The sequence below is a fragment of the Neoarius graeffei genome, chromosome 25 (genome assembly GCF_027579695.1).
Source record: "Neoarius graeffei isolate fNeoGra1 chromosome 25, fNeoGra1.pri, whole genome shotgun sequence".
Taxonomy (NCBI): domain Eukaryota; kingdom Metazoa; phylum Chordata; class Actinopteri; order Siluriformes; family Ariidae; genus Neoarius; species Neoarius graeffei.
Window position 1 is genome coordinate 41,183,499 of NC_083593.1, and position 13,553 is coordinate 41,197,051.

A 13,553-nucleotide genomic window follows, 5' to 3' on the forward strand; every position below is an offset into this window, starting at 1 on the left:
ATTTAATAAGTGTTCAGTACAATAACTTTATCCTCTTCAAAATTGTGGTTTTCTAGCTGGGTGGCACAAGTGGAATTCTCAACAGATTAAGGTCCTCTTCCTTCCCCAAACCTGGTCTCAAAAAGGTGCACAAATATACCATCCCCTCCTCTCTGCCCCAGTGGTACAATGTCTGCATGGCTGTCATCCACCACTATGTGTGGGTTTTTCCCTGCTAATCCATCATTGGTTGCCTACATCCCTCTCATCTGCACTCTCTCATCTCTTCCTCCACTCACCTGCACTTCATGTCCACAGCAGCAAGTTCATCATTCACCATTCTATTCGTAATTGCCTTTATATTTGGCGCCCATGTCAGGTTCAAAGCTAAAAGCTCTTGGTTTTACAGCATATTCAGTATGTATATTAACTCTGAAAATATTTCTCTAACCCATGGTAACTAAAGTTAATTTAGCGTGCTTTAAAAAAAATAGTAATTATTCCATTATTTCTTAGCTTTTACACACTGATATCCAATGTGTAATAAGAAATAAGTTAGTAGCACTTCATACACTACCAGTCAAATGTTTTGGACACATCTAGCAGTAGTAGTACGGTTTACAATGTTGTTACTATTTAAAATGTGGAATAATTGTACAACTATCTAAACTATGAAATCACAAAAGTGAAATTACGCAGTGACCAAGAATGTGTGAAAGTTCAGTATATTTAACAGTTATTCCACGAAATTGAGTCATACATGAGCTGATAGCTGACAAGGCACGTATCCACATTCACCGGATTTTGAGATACAGAACATATTTATTTATTGATTGCAAATTTGATAAATAAAAACTTTATACAAAACGTCCAACAAAATAATTTCTACTTAGAACATAAACCAACCAGCAAAACGACAGTAGCAATTTGTGAAAAATGCTAAAATAATAATTCTTGAAAAATAAAAAAAAGATACGTTCTTGCCATCAAATACTTTTATTCCATATTTTGTTGGGTTTTTTTTATTTTGGGGGGTTTTGTTTTCAAGTAGAGGTTTTATTTTGTCCTCGGTTGGTTCAGCAACACGCTCCACCATTTTGTTTTTCTGTACTCATGATATATGAGCTGATATCCTAGTAGTAGAGTAGCCAATCAATGTGCGATTGCTCATATCCAGTGAATGTCTCATCTCATTATCTCTAGCCGCTTTATCCTTCTACAGGGTTGCAGGCAAGCTGGAGCCTATCCCAGCTGACTACGGGCGAAAGGCGGGGTACACCCTGGACAAGTCGCCAGGTCATCACAGGGCTGACACATAGACACAGACAACCATTCACACTCACAGTCACACCTACGGTCAATTTAGAGTCACCAGTTAACCTAACCTGCATGTCTTTGGACTGTGGGGGAAACCGGAGCACCCGGAGGAAACCCACGTGGACACGGAGAGAACATGCAAACTCCGCACAGAAAGGCCCTCACCGGCCCCGGGGCTCGAACCCGGACCTTCTTGCTGTGAGGCGACAGCGCTAACCACTACACCACCGTGCCGCCCATCCAGTGAATGTGGATAGAATAAATTACTTTATATGACTTTTTCTTAGGCGGCACGGTGGTGTAGTGGTTAGCGCTGTCGCCTCACAGCAAGAAGGTCCAGGTTCGAGCCCTGTGGCCGGCGAGGGCCTTTCTGTGCAGAGTTTGCATGTTCTCCCCGTGTCCGCGTGGGTTTCCTCCGGGTGCTCCGGTTTCCCCCACAGTCCAAAGACATGCAGGTTAGGTTAACTGGTGACTCTAAATTGACCGTAGGTGTGAATGTGAGTGTGAATGGTTGTCTGTGTCTATGTGTCAGCCCTGTGATGACCTGGCGACTTGTCCAGGGTGTACCCCGCCTTTCGCCCGTAGTCAGCTGGGATAGGCTCCAGCTTGCCTGCAACCCTGTAGAACAGGATAAAGCGGCTAGAGATAATGAGATGAGATGAGACTTTTTCTTATCTTTATGGCATTTTTTGAAAATGGGAAGAAATTCACATATGGACATCAACCGATAGGAATAAATGAAGGTTTTACCATCTGTTCACGCTAGCAGGCAGCATGTCTCTTGTGTCTTGCTTGTAGTTTGTTTCTTGTGTGGACGTAGCAACAAGCTACTGTTGTTTAGGTGCACAGACTGTCTGTCTACTACCAGTTCTAGTTCTAATGAGAAATGGTTGGAGCTACCTGTATATATGGCTTCTAAAGCTAACTAGTCATAAAGAAAATTAAGTAATGCACTAATCACTATGCAAATCGGTTGGCTAATTTACATGTTATATGCTACACTTATTATTAGCTTCATTTAGAGATTACGCACATGCTAACTGTACTAGCAATACACACTTACTAGAAGCACCAAAGAGCTTTGCTACTTCCTTTTTAGCTGTATTTTGTTTCTTCTCATTCTCATCTCATTATCTCTAGCCGCTTTATCCTTCTACAGGGTCGCAGGCAAGCTGGAGCCTATCCCAGCTGACTATGGGCGAAAGGCGGGGTACACCCTGGACAAGTCGCCAGGTCATCACAGGGCTGACACATAGACACAGACAACCATTCACACTCACATTCACACCTACGGTCAATTTAGAGTCACCAGTTAACCTAACCTGCATGTCTTTGGACTGTGGGGGAAACCGGAGCACCCGGAGGAAACCCACGCGGACACGGGGAGAACATGCAAACTCCACACAGAAAGGCCCTCGCCGGCCCCGGGGCTCGAACCCAGGACCTTCTTGCTGTGAGGCGACAGCGCTAACCACTACACCACCGTGCTGCCTATTTTGTTTCTTCATACCTCTATACACATTTAATAAGTTTTCTTCCATTTTTTGTTTGTCAGACAGTAAATGGGAACTCACTAGCGGTAGTAGGTGAGTGGATTGTGAGCGGGAATCTGAAGAAACTTCAGACAACACGCGCTTTAGGATTGATCTGAGCGAACATTCAAGCTAATGATTTGGTTTTGTCGTGTGACTCAATCATATCTAATTTGCATAGAATTGAGAATATTTTTTATTCATTCGAATGCTGCTTTGTTACTGAAATCAAAGAACAGTGTCTCACACACGCATACAGAGAAAACGGATAATCGCTTGTCGCTTTGTTGCTTGCGAACGTGAATGTAGGTTTAATTTAATCTTGTGTGTCCAAACATTTGACTTGTGTTGCGTGACAGAGTACCATCAAGTATATAACACTGAACAAAAGGTCTGTACCATTGTTTATGTAGGGTATAGCACCACCTTGTGCTCACTGAGAAATAATGCTGACAAAGGGCTATGTTTAAAAAAAAAAAACCTGTTACTCTCCTCTTTAGACTTCATTATAAACATTATAAACTATAATCAGTTCGATTGATTACTTGACTACTTTTGTCATTAATTTCACTTAAACACTGATCAACCACTTCCTACACTCTTAGAAAAAAAGTTAACTCTAAGACCCTATAGGATTTCCATCTGGGGGAACCCTTTAAGGTTCTGCACTACCGTTCAAAAGTTTGGGGTCACTTTGAAATGTCCTTATTTTTGAAAGAAAAGCACTGTTCTTTTCAATGAAGATCACTTTAAACTAATCAGAAATACACTCTATACATTGCTAATGTGGTAAATGACTATTCTAGCTGCAAATGTCTGGTTTTTGGTGCAATATCTCCATAGGTGTATAGAGGCCCATTTCCAGCAACTCTCACTCCAGTGTTCTAATGGTCCAATGTGTTTGCTCATTGCCTCAGAAGGCTAATGGATGATTAGAAAACCCTTGTACAATCATGTTAGCACAGCTGAAAACAGTTGAGCTCTTTAGAAAAGCTATAAAACTGACCTTCCTTTGAGCAGATTGAGTTTCTTGAGCATCACATTTGTGGGGTCGATTAAATGCTCAAAATGGCCAGAAAAATGTCTTGACTATATTTTCTATTCATTTTACAACTTATGGTGGGAAATAAAAGTGTGACTTTTCATGGAAAACACAAAATTGTCTGGGTGACCCCAAACTTTTGAACGGTAGTGTACGGTATGTAGAACAATAAAGTGTTTCCATACAAGTGAGGGTTTTTCATGAGAACCCTTAACTATTCACAAAACCACTTTTTTTTCTAAGAGTGTACGCCTGCAAAAGTGTATCTCTGATCTCTTCTTTTTGTGTGATGAATTTACCCTTTGGCTTTTTTGACTTATTTACAGACTCGGATTCTCTTCTCTTTCATGGTCTTCCACCAGAAAGCGATAAAATTACTGGGTTTGATTAATGCCCAAAAACTTAAGTGCAAAGATGTTTTATGCAAGGGGCCATGAAGGAGACTGGGAAACGATGTGTGGTGTGATTTGCTTGTGTGCCATTTCATGGACACAATGTGCCATTACAGTTTTTCTCACTTGCTTACAAATATTTCAGGAAACAGCATGCTGCTGCTCTGAAACACATTTCTCAAAATTCTGCACACATTTTGTGAAACTTCATACCGTCAGCAAATTAAAATGCTGACTCCAATAACAAAGTGAATCGAAGTGGAAATGTTTATATCACGATTGCACACATGCTTAGAGACAACTGCATGGAAAGGCAACCCATTTTTTATTATATAAAACAAAATTGTAACTGGTCACACAGTATATAGCATGCTTGAATGAGAATGAATGAAGGAAACAAAAAAGACTCAAACATTCAAGATACCAGATAAAGAAATATAATCATTTTATAAATCAATCACCTGTGCATAATGTGTCATCTCATTTCTATTCAGCCAGAGAATTTTGTTCTCAAACAATCACTGAAAAATCTTCTGCCTCTCTCATACTCAAATCATGGTTAACTAATGTACAGTGGTGCTTGAAAGTTTGTGAACCCTTTAGAATTTTCTATATTTCTGCATAAATATGACCTAAAACATCATCAGATTTTCACACAAGTCCTAAAAGTAGGTAAAGAGAACCCAGTTAAACAAATGAGACAAAAATATTGTACTTGGCCATTTATTTATTGAGGAAAATGATCCAATATTACATATTTGTGAGTGGCAAAAGTATGTGAACCTTTGCTTTCAGTATCTGGTGTGACCCCCTTGTGCAGCAATAACTGCAACTAAACATTTCCTGTAACTGTTGATCAGTCCTGCACACCGACTTGGAGGAATTTTAGCCCATTCCTCTGTACAGAACAGCTTCAGCTCTGGGATGTTGGTGGGTTTCCTCACATGAACTGCTCGCTTCAGGTCCTTCCACAACATTTCGACTGGATTAAGGTCAGGACTTTGACTTGGTCATTCCAAAACATTAACTTTATTCTTCTTTAACCATTCTTTGGTAGAACGACTTGTGTGCTTAGGGTCGTTGTCTTGCTGCATGACCCACCTTCTCTTGAGATTCATTTCATGGACAAATATCCTAACATTTTCCTTTAGAATTTGGTGGTATAATTCAGAATTCATTGTTCCATCAATGGCAAGCCGTCCTGGCCTGGGTGCAGCAAAACAGGCCCAAACCATGATACTACCACCACCATGTTTCACAGATGAGATAAGGTTCTTATGCTGGAATGCAGTGTTTTCCCTTCTCCAAACATAACGCTTCTCATTTAAACCAAAAAGTTCTATTTTGGTCTCATCTGTCCACAAAATATTTTTCCAGTAGCCTTCTGGCTTGTCCATATGATCTTTAGCAAACTGCAGACGAGCAGAAACGTTCTTTTTGGAGAGCAGTGGCTTTCTCCTTGCAACCCTGCCATGCACACCATTGTTGTTCAGTGTTCTCCTGATGGTGGACTCATGAACATTAACATTAGCCAATGTGAGAGAGGCCTTCAGTTGCTTAGAAGTTACCCTGGGGTCCTTTGTGACCTCGCCGACTATTAGACACCTTGCTCTTGGAGTGATCTCTGTTGGTCAACCACTCCTGGGGAGGGGAACAATGGTCTTGAATTTCCTCCATTTGTACACAATCTGTCTGACTGTGGATTGGTGGAGTCCAAACTCTTTAGAGATCTGAAAATTGGTGTGGATTGGTGAAAATCTGATGATGCTTTAGGTCATATTTATGCAGAAATATAGAAAATTCTAAAGGGTTCACAAACTTTCAAGCACCACTGTAACAGGAATTTTTCATTGCAACTGCTTCCATCTTCTTTAGTCATGTGTATTATCCCATTTGAAAGCTCTCTGGCTGAACCCTGGCTGGCAGTAACCATATCATATTATTCTGTGGCATTCCTACATAAAAATAACCCATTCATGTATTGTGGCATCAGAGAAATACGTATATATCACTGCCTTTGCTTTTTTTTTTGCCTATAGAAATTAACATTTTGACACTTTAACATCTTTCTCATTCCATAGACAGCGTTAAAGAGGTGTAAAGAAAAGATCTTAGATGTTTGCCCCGGTAAGGTCAGTGTCCTTTCACTGATTTCCAAATACATGCATTTTATGTCTTGGTTCTACAAAATGTGGTATGAGACATGTTCATGAAATTTGTTATTGGAGATAAGTGGTTTTTTTTAAAGAAAAAGAAGGAAATGTGTAAGGAGAAGACTTCTATGGCTTGGCAAAAGAAAACATGGCTATTTTACTGAGAAATGTGTCCCAATGTGCAAAACTATTATGTAAGCATTCAAGAAAGACTGTAATTAGCCAATGTGTGTCCATGTATCCATGCATTTAATTAGATTGCAGATTTCCAACCCTGGTCCTAAAGCACCCTTCATCCTGCACATTTTTTCATACACTTCATTCTACCAATCAGCTAATTAACAGCCTGAGTTGAAGTGGGTGTATTAGAGCAGGACTAATATGAAAATGTGCAGGAAAAGGTGGGACCAGAGTTGGGAATTTGTGAATTAGACCTTGTGTGCTCACATATCTATACCAATCTCATCTCATGCTTATCTTATATGACTATAGATCACAACATATCTTCGCAAAAGTCACGAGACTGATAATCATTATACTTCAGGGGCACCTGTCACAGGTGAGTTGAAATGCCTATAATGAGCCCATGATATTCATATAGGTCATAATGTGAAAACACGCAACATATTTTATAGCTGTATAGCTGGTTGGTAATTTACTGTTGTTTGTGCTAGTTGTCATTTGTGGACTGTCCTTGTTGTGTGCACTTTATGCAGAGGTGGACAGTAATGAAGTACATTTACTTGAGTGCTGTACTTAAGTACACTTTTTGAGTATCTGTACTTTACTTGAATATTTATTTTCTGTCAAGGTCCTCGTTACTCGTTACTATGAAGCAGCTTTGAAAGTGGATGTTTTTTCTTTTCTTTTCTAAAACGTGATTGGTTTTTCCATAGGTGACACTGAGACAGCCGATCAGTAATCACTAGGGTCACGTCACATCCATAGACTATAAAATCAAGTTCAATGATTTCTCAGCAACATTATTCGAACATGATCAGTTGATGGCAGAATGGAAGGAGGTGGTTCTTCTGGAGAACGCACACACACACCCATGGCCCATGAACCCATGTTTCAGTTTTCTGAAAGAATTAAAGATTCATTTCGTTTTAAATTTTGCCAAAAACGAACCACATCACAGCCTACAAAAACTCGCCATCCAACCTGCGGAAGCATATTGAGGTATATAAGCGTTTTATTCCAAGATAAAACTTGCAATGAAGTTGTCTGTGCTTTCAGAGCGAGTGATAACGTTGCAATAGCCATGCAGTCTGGTTAGTCAAATGACTTTCTATGGATTTGCCCGCCAAATTGCCATTGCCTTGTCTACGGCTAACGTTTACACATAGCTAGTTAACTTGGACACTGTTAGTTAGCATGTAAAAACGGAGTTACGCTAACATGAATAACATTAACTTATCTGAAGTCCTTTCAGAAATATGTTTTAGCATAATCTTACCAAATAAACAGAATGTAGAAATCTTTCTTTTCTAGTAGCGTTAGCTACCCAATATGATTTTGAGTTTGAAAAGTTTGTTAGCATGTCAGGTGGCGTTTCACTGACTAGCTAGCTTAACGTTAAACCACCATGATGGCACAGCATGCGTTCATTTTGTGAATTCACATTTCTGTCTTTGGTAACGGCATTAAGTTTTGTAAGTGTTGTGGCAATAATACAACAATGCGTTGACAGAAAATGTACTTAAGTATTTTTAAAAGCAAGTACTTCAGTACTTTAACTTAAGTAAAAATTTGACTGGACAACTTTCACTGGTATCAGAGTAACATTTGACCAGTGGGATCTGTACTCTGACTTAAGTAATGAAGTTGGGTACTTTGTCCACCTCTGACTATATGTTGTGTGTAGTTTATTGTCTGCAATGTTTGCACTCGTTGCACCTTATGTTGTATTTGTAGATTTGTCATCCTGTGATGTTAATGTAGCACCATGGTCCTGAAGAAACGTTGTTTCGTTTTAACTGTGTACTGTACTAACTATGCGTGGTTGAAGAGTCTTGACCTTGAAATGCCTGAATTTTTCTTCCTTCTTTTGGCTCTCTGAACGTGCTCACACAGATGATTTACCCATGAGCACTGAGGTGTATGAGAGTCCATATGCTGACCCTGATGAACTACGCTCAACCACAGTGGACCGGAAGAATTTGATCCTGGAGGATGGAGAACTTGGTTCAGGCAATTTTGGCACAGTCCTTCGGGGCATCTACCAGATGAAGAAGTGAGTTGTTTAGGGCAGCATCTCGAAGTCTTGCTCCTGCATAATTTATCCTTTTATCTGCTCTTATACAATTGATGAGCTGAATCAAATACATCAGGATTAGGGAAATAATAAAATGTGCAGGCTACATGTTTACTGGATTCTGTATCTGTGAAGGTCGAAATCATGTGACTTTTTTAAACAAATGTTTCACATGATGGAGGGTTTCATATGTAAGAACAAATCAGAAGTTTAGTCTGGTATTGTGAAGTTTGAAAGGGCACATATTGCGAGAATCAACCTTTTTCCTATTTTAGTGGTTTATAGACTAAAAGATACTGGGCTTTTCACCTCGCATCTCTCAAATTGTTTTGCTCTGGTCACTAGTAGGCATAAGCTAGTACCTTATTGCCACACAAATGGCACAGCTAGCTACAGAATGTACACAAAACCAAGGATTTGACCAGAAATCAGAACAGTTTGTTGAAATCACCAAGACATTCATAGATAGATATAGATCTTTATTGTCATTATTTTAGAAACATCAAAACACAGTTTAGCAGCTCTCGGTAAAATGCAAGAAACAGGGAATTTTAAAAAAAGACATAAGAACAAAATAACAGAACGAAACACAATAAATAGACATAAAAGCAATTCATGCCCATGGATGTAAATTTCTGACAGCAAGTATAAGAGTAAGAGCTTCAGTTAATGTTCACATCAAACATCATCCATCCATCCATTATTTGTAGCCACTTATCCTGTCCTACAGGGTCGCAGGCAAGCTGGAGCCTGTTCCAGCTGACTATGGGCGAGAGGCGGGGTACACCCTGGACAAGTCACCAGGTTATCACAGGACTGACACATAGACACAGACAACCATTCACACTCACACCTACGGTCAATTTAGAGCCACCAATTAGCCTAACCTGCATGTCTTTGGACTGTGGGGGAAACCAGAGGAAACCCACGTAGACACGGGGAGAACATGCAAACTCCACACAGAAAGGCCTTCGCTGGCCGCTGGGCTTGAACCCAGGACCTTCTTGCTGTGAGGCGACAGTGCTAACCACTACACCACCATGCCGCCCACATCAAACATCAGAAAGGGAAGAATTGTGATTTCAAAGTGTCACTTTCGCTGTGGCATGGGTGTTGGTTTGAGCCAGATGGACTTGTTTGAGTATTTCAGAAACTGTTGCTGTCCTGGGGTTTTCATACACAACAGTCTCTAGAATTGACACAGAATAGTGTGAAAAACAAAAAACTTTGACTGAGTGACAGTTCTGTGTGTAATCTCCAGAGGTGGAAAGAGTACTAAAATATTATACTCAAGTACAAGTACTGTTACTCTGATGAAATTTTACTCAAGTACAAGTAAAGTTACCAGACAAAAAATCTACTCAAGTAAAAGTAAAAAGTAGATCATTTAAAATGTACTTTGAGTAAAAGTAAAACGTTACTTTTAACAATGGGTGTTTTCTGCCTCCATTGTGTTGTGCAAAAATGAAAAAGAAGAGGAAACAAGGATATATGTACATCTCAACCCAGATGTTTTATTTAAAGGAAGTGTATCAAATTGAATGCTTAGGATAATGCTGCATTAAAACTGAGACAAACAAAAAAGGTCAATACACACAGTCATGTCGTTTACATTGCCCTGACCACACACAAAGCATTGTACACGAAATATGAAAGTGAAATGTTGCACCGAAATCTCGTAGCTTGCCTGTGTGCACTGTGTGTTATTGAACAATTCAATTCAAACATTATTTGTTTTGATTAGCATTCCTTTCTGGCCTGTTGGATGTAGAATGGTAGGAGGACTGATCACGTCAGGTTGGCGAGCTAACTTGCTTGCATGATTAGCCAACCGAATAACAGACTAGTTACCGTTATGTTACAGTACCAACAGGTTGCTACTTCAACATTAGTAATGCCATCCACTATTTTTGGAATATAACCAGCCTATTGTTGGTTTTACTATGGAAAGGAAACATTATGATGATGCCAATGACAATACTTATCTCAACATGCTTGTGCAGATTAGACGTCGAATTTTTGTATGCCGCAATGGTTGTCTTCTTGGGCACACATAATCTGCATTGCATAATGAAACCCTTTTCTCTACGAAGCTGAAGTGATCACGTATGTAGGGCCAGGGGTGCACTTCATTACTGGAAGAAATTGCGTTTTCTGCAGGGTCGTCCACCACAGGTTCCTCGGTCTCCTCCATGTCCGCAGGGGCGCTTTATCAACACCCGTGGCCCAGGGGCTAGGCCCCTTATAGGCTACCTGTCAACCCTACCCTTACCGTTGGCCAGGAAAACACTCTTATTTTATTTGCAATACGTGTCAAGCATTTACAGTGTAAGCGCGTAATTAGCCTAGAAGCCTACGATAGGTTACGTTTGGCTCAGCGTAGCTGCGCAAGGCCCACGCTCACATCGCTCAACACATCCGACCACAGAGGGAGAGAAGAACGCGCGCATTATCATTACAGAGCCGGTTCTGATTATTACCACGGACAGGACAGTGATACTGTGTAACTTTCACGCAGGGGCATGGCCAGAGATAACCACACAAGCGCGCGTGCGCTAATGTAGACCTATGTGTTGTAAACATAAAACACACACACCTACAGACAAGTCCTTTTAAAAAATAAAATACATAAAAATAGCTCGGTGGCATGAAAACAAACATTCACTGCAAGACAAGGTGCCCTAGAATCGCCATCAGTTTTTAATATCTATATGGACTTTGTTGTCAGGATTGCACAGCATGAGATATCAAAACTGTACCCAGATACAGGCTTCAAGTTCAGATATTGCATTCCAAATGAGGTATCCACAAGAGAAATGCGTACGAAAGCACGAGCATCAGGAGAGGGTTGCATAACAGAGATTCTATATGCAGATGATCAGGCCATACTCGCTGGATCCATCGAGGAGCTTCAGAATATCCTTCAGTTGTATGATAAGACCTACACCCGCTTTGGTTTACAAATATCATATGTCAAAACAGAAACAATGGCTTTTAATGTCAATGAGGATATCAAATGTAAACCAAGTATCATTTCCCTTGGCGGCACTAATATTAAAAACGTCCGCACCTTTAAATATCTTGGTTATAATGTCAGCAACTGTGATGAATCCTCACACTTCCTGCATGCTAGGATAAGTGCTGCATTCATGAAATGGAATGAACTGAAACACGTCCTAACCGACCACCGAATACTACTACAAACCCGTATAAAGTTCCTAGTGGCATGCGTTCGATCTCGTCTCCTGTACAGCACACAGGCATGGCAACTATCATCCAGTGAAATTCACAAAATTGAGGTAGTGTGGCACGGCTTCCTAAGGAAAATGATTAAAGGTGGATATAAACGAAAGAATGCCCCTGACCAAAAGAACACTACAAATGAAGATATAGACTGGAGCTACAAGATGTCCAATGCTGACCTCCGGAAACTGACAGGAACCCAGGGTATAAAACTATCCTGCTACGTACAACAACTAAAATATATTGCTCACGTTTGCCGGATGGGCAATAACCAAGTGCAAAAGCAGCTCCTGTTTGACAAAAATGGTTACAAATGGACGAAATGGGAAAATCTGCTGGGCATAGACACCCAACAGATAAGACGTATGATGATGGACAAATCAAACTTTGAGCAACTGCTGCAACTGCTACAGCAGAAGCACCCCTAGAGAGTTTAACTTTTGACAGGGGAGCATGATGATGATGATGAAGGTACTTGGCTCGGCGGCCACATGAAACGTAAACACCATGGACAGCGGCCAAACTCATAACTCTACAGACCGAAATACACGAAACCAAGTCCTACTAGGGTCTATTTTACCGATCTATGTTCAAGCATCATGCAAGTCTTCCTTCTCCTTGAATAAGACCGTGCATTCAACTGCCTTTTTGACATGACTGCATCGAAATACCACTTGCAACAATATTTCACGCACTCCATCAAGAAAAAAGTTAAACATGATGAACACGGGCATACTGTTTTGAGCATACGATTTTTTAAAAAGAAACTAGCTACATCAAAGTCCTTCAATAAACCCATCCTTTAGCGCAAATGAGCTTAACCTAGTTCAAAGCATGACGCTAGCAGTAGCTGCATAAGGCAAAATCATGTGGGCCTTTCGTCAACAACAAGCCACGGCGGGCAAACATTAATAATCAAGTGTCCTTACCTTAAAACGCTGTCTTGACCACAGAACTTAAGTATTTCACTTAAATCCACACGGGTTAACAACACACCCAACACAGCTAGCGAGAAATGTGGATCTGCGCTAGCTTTGTATTGCTATTCCCCTCAGTATGCTTACTCTGTCTGCTGCCCGAACTGTGAACATTATAGCCTACAATCTTTTCATCAATTTCTTCAGTAGATGCCGTTTTAGACATTTTATTATCCCCATCGAAATATGCTATTATACTAACAGGATTATAACTCAAATCACACGACACGTATTCAAATCACAACTGATTTATTTTACTGTTGGACAGATCATAGCATATCTAGCCTAGCTGCACATAGCCTAGCTGCTGGTAGGCTGATAACTGATAAGTAGCTGATATTCTGAACAGATTGGTGATCCTTACCTTAAAAAAGTCTGTGACTTTAGGCAACGATTCTATCATTACCTGCATCTCTTTTTTTTTCCTTTTATGCGCCCCGCTAACATGTGAATGCTTCATCTTTCAAAGCCTCTAAATTTGTGTCTCAGTAGTCTGCAGTCTTTGGCGCGCTTTCGTGCGTGATGTTACATTTTGTTACATTTTATTCTGGTACAGTTGTGGGTGTTCGTTTCGCGAACCACATCCACCATGTCTCTTACAGCAGGCTACTGTGCACTCATTTATTTCTAACCTTATTTCTATCCGTACATTAATGTAGGC

At 40.3% G+C, this 13,553-nt stretch overlaps 1 protein-coding gene across 4 annotated transcripts in view; it reads left to right on the forward strand.

Annotated features, from left to right (window-relative positions):
• syk (spleen tyrosine kinase) overlaps nt 1-13,553 on the forward strand; it is a 50,959-nt gene that overhangs the window by 25,565 nt on the left and 11,841 nt on the right. For 2 of the 4 annotated variants that reach the window (XM_060908106.1, XM_060908107.1), the window contains exons 7-10: nt 57-125; nt 6,344-6,394; nt 6,908-6,974; nt 8,492-8,651. In XM_060908106.1, coding sequence (XP_060764089.1) covers nt 57-125; nt 6,344-6,394; nt 6,908-6,974; nt 8,492-8,651 — 347 coding nt within the window. The remainder of the gene's footprint in view (nt 1-56; nt 126-6,343; nt 6,395-6,907; nt 6,975-8,491; nt 8,652-13,553) is intronic. The other 2 variants (XM_060908108.1, XM_060908109.1) reach the window with 2 other exon arrangements.